Here is a 5,052-nt window from a genome sequence, read left to right as displayed (position 1 = left end):
AGCACAAGCTGGAATCAAGATTGCCGGGAGAAATATCTTAACTAGATATGCAGATGACACCACCCTTATGGCAGAAAGTGAAGAGAAACTAAAAAGCCTCTTGATGAAAGTGAAAGTGGAGAGTGAAAAAGTTGGCTTAAAGCTCAACATTCAGAAAACGAAGATCATGGCATCTGGTCCCATCACTTCATGGGAAATAGATGGGGAAATAGTAGAAACAGTGTCAGACTTTATTTTGGGGGGCTCCAAAATCACTACAGATGGTGACTGCAGCCATGGAATTAAAAGACGCTTACTCCTTGGAAGGAAAGTTATGACCAACCTAGATAGCATATTCAAAAGCAGAGACATTACTTTGCCAACAAAGGTCCATCTAGTCAAGGCTATGGTTTTTCCAGTGGTCATGTATGGATGTGAGAGTTGGACTGTGAAGAAAGCTAGAGCCGAAGAATTGATGCTTTTGAACTGTGGTGTTGGAGAAGACTCTTGAGAGTCCCTTGGACTGCGAGGAGATCCAACCAGTCCATTCTGAAGGAGATCAGCCCTGGGATTTCTTTGGAAGGAATGATGGTGAGGCTGAAACTCCAGTGCTTTGGCTACCTCATGGGAAGAGTTGACTCATTGGAAAAGACTCTGATGCTGGGAGGGATTGGGGGCAGGAGGAGAAGAGGACGATGGAGGATGAGATGGCTGGATGGCATCACTGACTTGATGGACGTGAGTCTGAGTGAGCTTCAGGAGTTGGTGATGGACAGGGAGGCCTGGCGTGCTGTGATTCATGGGGTCGCGAAGAGTCGGACACGACTGAGCGACTGATCTGATCTGATGGCTGATTTATGTTGAGGTTTGACAGAAATCTACAAAATTCTATGAAGCAATTATCCTTAATGAAAAATAAATTAATTTTTAAAAAAGAACCAGAAGGAAACATATCTTCATGTTCATCATGGTTATCTCTACTGACAAGATTGTGGGTGATTTTAATTTTCTTTTTTATGGTTTCCTTAATATGCTAAAAATTATGCAATAAACAGGTATCAATCTGTAACTGGAGGAAAAACAAACAAGAAATTTGTTTCCAAAAAAAAAAAATGGCTATTTCCTTTAAAAAGAAGATCATCCCAAAGAAAAACATAATTGTACTCTTTTGGAGAAATAATCTTGGTGACAAATCTCCTAAATGCCAGACTTGCTCTATCAACATGTGGACATTTCTTTTTTGCAGTAATATTTATCAGTTAATATTTTTCTGAGTGCTTATTATACGCCACATTCTCTGTGCTCAGAAATTTATGTGTGGAATCATCTGTACTTTATACAAGAGGCGAGTAGAATAAGGCTCAGAGAGATGGCGTGACTTTCCCAGGGTTACACAGCTGGTATGTGGCACAGTCAGGAGTCTGTGTCAGGAGGCTTACAGAGTCAAGCCTCAGACAGGTGACCCCTGAGGTCCTCTCAGGTCACCACTGGGCTGCAGGCATGTCCCCCACCCCCAACCAGGATGGGTCCATCACCACCTCCGGCACCTTCCTCCTCAGGAATAGAGCAATGAAGCAGATGCAATCCTCTGCAGGGCAAGTCTGGGACTGGTCCCCACTCAAACTGCCTGGAATTCATTATTTCAAAGCCTGTAGTGCCTGCCAATGCTACAGACTTTCCAAAGGAGGACAAACTGGACACCCCCTGCTGCCGAAAGCCCAAGGAAGCTGGGTGCATGGCTTGAGCAAGCCCAGAGTGTTTCAGAAATAATCTAGAGTGAGTGGAAGGGAATTCAGCCAGCCTGGAGGCCTCCCAGCCCCTGGCCACCACTCTCTTACCTCTGAAGCCTGTTTCCAGAGCAATTGGATGACTACTATAAATCACGAGGTATTATGCACACAAAGCTTCTCTGTTTCCTTTTTAATTAAGTGCACTTCTGAAGGCTTTGTGTTTTGGTTTTTTCACTTCTACCGCTGGTCATAGAAAGTCTCCACATCATCCTCATCAGTAACACGACATGGAATAGAGGCCTCCATGGTGCCCTTTTGGAAGGGGCTGTGGACACGTGACCCACTCCAGTACTCTTGCCTGGAAAAGCCCATGGACAGAGGAGCCTGGTAGGCTACAGTCCATGGGGTCGCAAAGAGTCGGACACGACTGAGTGACTTCACTAGTCACTAGTGGACACGTGAGGCAGGGGTACTTTACGGTCTGCGCTCTCCGGCTCCATTTAAGGTCATGTTAGCCTTTTCTTTGCAGAGAGAAATGAAATGAGTCCTCTGAGTCCTTTTACCCAAAGAGCAATGCTTTCCCTTTTTTTTTTTTAAACTTAATAACGAGAGAGAGAAAAGGAAGACGCAAAAGCCTTTTAACAGTACTAATTTGATTTAAAGCCCTGGAAGATAGCTCTCTAAGCTGGAGAGCTCCAGCTGGCCCACAGAAACAGCCACTTTCTTCCTGGAGAATCCACCATCAGTTCAGTTCAGTCACTCAGTTGTGTCCGACTCTTTGCGACCCTATGAATCACAGCACGCTAGGCCTCTTTGTCCATCACCAACACTTGGACTTTCCCCAAACTCATGTCCATCGAGTTGGTGATGCCATCCAGCCATCTCGTCCTCTGTCGTCCCCTTCTCCTCCTGCCCCCAATCCCTCCCAGAATCAGGGTCTTTTCCAATGAGTCAACTCTTCACATGAGGTGGCCAAAGTATTGGAGTTTCAGCTTCAGCATCAGTCCTTCCAATGAACACCCAGGACTGATCTCCTGTAGGGTGGACTGGTTGGATCTCTTTGCAGTCCAAGGAGCTCTCAAGAGTCTTCTCCAACACCACAGTTCAAAAGCATCAATTCTTCGGTGCTCAGCTTTCTTCACAGTCCAACTCTCACATCCATACATGACCACTGGAAAAACCATAGCCTTGACTAGATGGACCTTTGTTGGCAAAGTAATGTCTCTGCTTTTGAATATGCTATCTAGGTTGGTCATAACTTTCCTTCCAAGGAGTAAGCATCTTTTAATTTCATGGCTGCAGTCACCATCTGCAGTGATTCTGGAGCCCAAAAATAAAGTCTGTCACTGTTTCCATTGTTTCCCTATCTATTTGCTATGGGAGCAGATGCCAAGATCTTCGTTTTCTGAATGTTGAGTTTTAAGCCAACTTTTTCACTCTCCTCTTTCACTTTCATCAAGAGGCTTTTGAGTTCCTCTTCACTTTCTGCCATAGGGGTGGTGTTATCTGCATATCTGAGGTGATTGGTGGCAGCGAATATGGGTCCAGCACCTCACCTATGTCAGCTCCATGGGCAGGATTCTGTGGTTGCTTTCTAACAGGTGAGGCTTAGAGAGATCGCACAGTCTGCCCCCAGAGATGGCCAGTAAGGAGCCGTGCTCTTCCCTTGGTCCCTCTCCCCCAGGTTCTAGTGGGTGGAGGTCGATCTGGTGAAGCTGGTGTTTGTTGGTCCATCATGTAAATGAAGGGCTGTGGTCCACTGTTACGTGCTGACTATAAAGCACGCTCCCCAGTATTCACAACTGGGAGGCCCCTCCACCTTGACACTGGCCTGGGCCACACGACTTGCTTTACTAACAGGACTTCAGGAGGTATGAAGCAAGCAGAGGCTGGATATGTGCATTAGGGCTTGTTCTCCTGGAATATCTCCCACGGAGGCCTGCGCTACTCTGTAAAGAATTCTGGCCTCTACTGATGGAGAGGCTTCCTAGAGAGAGAAATGTGAGGCTGGTCCCAGTGGTTCCAGCCATGTCAGTGGACTCTCCAGACATGTGAGGAAGACACCAGCTTGGTGGGCTGGCCCAGGAGACACCACGTGGAGCAGGAGAACCACCCCACTGAGCCTAGCCTCAGTGTAGATTATGAGAATTATGGTTTAAGCCACCAAGTTTGGGGGTGCTTTGATAGGCAACAATAGGTAACTGTTGGCCCTCAAATGGCAACAGAGGACAGATATGTCCATAAACAATGAAAGTTGTCCTGCGTTAGTACTCTAGTCTATGTTGCTGGTGACTCCACCATAACCAGAAATGTCTTTGTTATTGTGAAATTTTGCTGGGATTTAGGTTGGTGACAACACGGATACCTGTTTTCTCTTTCAGGACCTTTTGGAGCCTTGGGTGTCACTCCTGGGAGATAGTGTAAGGATGGGTGCCACCCAGAAAAGACCAGCCCATGTGGGGAAACTTAGTCTCAATCAAAACTAAACTACAATGTAGCATAATCTGGGGAAACTTCTCCCAGGAGGGAAAACCTTATCATCAGAGGTCATTGGGGGTTCTCCCTGTGGATCTGTGGGTACCAAGCAGAGCTGGGTCATACTAGACTTCACACCTGAGTCTGGTCCAAGGCATCAGCTCCTTCTAGAAAATTAAGCAGTGACCAAGGAGAATCTCCTTCTGCTTCTGACCTTCTGTCTCCCAGTTAGAAGCTGGGAGTCTTGAGAGTTTCTGGGAACGGACATGGCTGGTATTTCCAGGGAATTTTTTTTAACACCAAGTACTACTCCACCCTACTCATGCTGGACATGTTTCTGGTGTTTGGTTTCTTTTGTATAATCAAACTCCTTAAGGCAGAGGGAAGGCAGGACTTCCAGTGGAATGTGAAGATCATTATGCCATCCCTGAGTGGGCCACAGAGGACCTGAGGAATGGACAGAGAGGAACAGATGAGAACTCACAGCTCCCCTTAAGGGGGCAGATTCAGCATCAGGACCGCCTCCCAACCCACCCAGGACTGCTCCTGGCACTGCTCTGGGATGGGCTACTGTTTGGAGCAAGTTTCCGCCCTACCCCATCCCCTCATGTCTCCGTTTCTAAAGAGAAATTCCTGACACTTCAAGAGCTCTGCTTTTGCCCTTGCCCTGGCCTGGAATGTCCTCCCTGCCTCTCTCCCGAAGGCCTTTCCATTCCTCAGAACTGGTGCAGAATCTTCTGCCCCCACAAAGCATCCAACAGGCTCACGCTGGCTGGTGCTGGGCTGCCTTGCCACCAAAGCATTTTTTGAGCTACTGATTTTGGTCTGCAGGTACAATTGGCCGGATGTTCTACTTGAATCTGAATCC

General features: G+C 47.1%; 1 protein-coding gene across 1 annotated transcript in view; it reads right to left on the bottom strand.

Moving 5' to 3' along the window:
• LOC104985863 (chromosome unknown open reading frame, human C14orf159) overlaps positions 1-4,601 on the bottom strand; it is a 63,854-nt gene extending 59,253 nt beyond the window's left edge. The window contains 1 exon segment of the mRNA XM_010836260.1: positions 4,505-4,601. Coding sequence (XP_010834562.1) covers positions 4,505-4,601 — 97 coding nt within the window.
• Between the last annotated feature and the right edge of the window lie 451 nt (positions 4,602-5,052).

Source organism: Bison bison, unplaced genomic scaffold (assembly GCF_000754665.1).
Source record: "Bison bison bison isolate TAMUID 2011002044 unplaced genomic scaffold, Bison_UMD1.0 scf7180017864061, whole genome shotgun sequence".
Taxonomy (NCBI): domain Eukaryota; kingdom Metazoa; phylum Chordata; class Mammalia; order Artiodactyla; family Bovidae; genus Bison; species Bison bison.
Note: the sequence above shows the minus strand (reverse complement) of the source record. Positions and strands in the feature narration are given on the sequence as shown.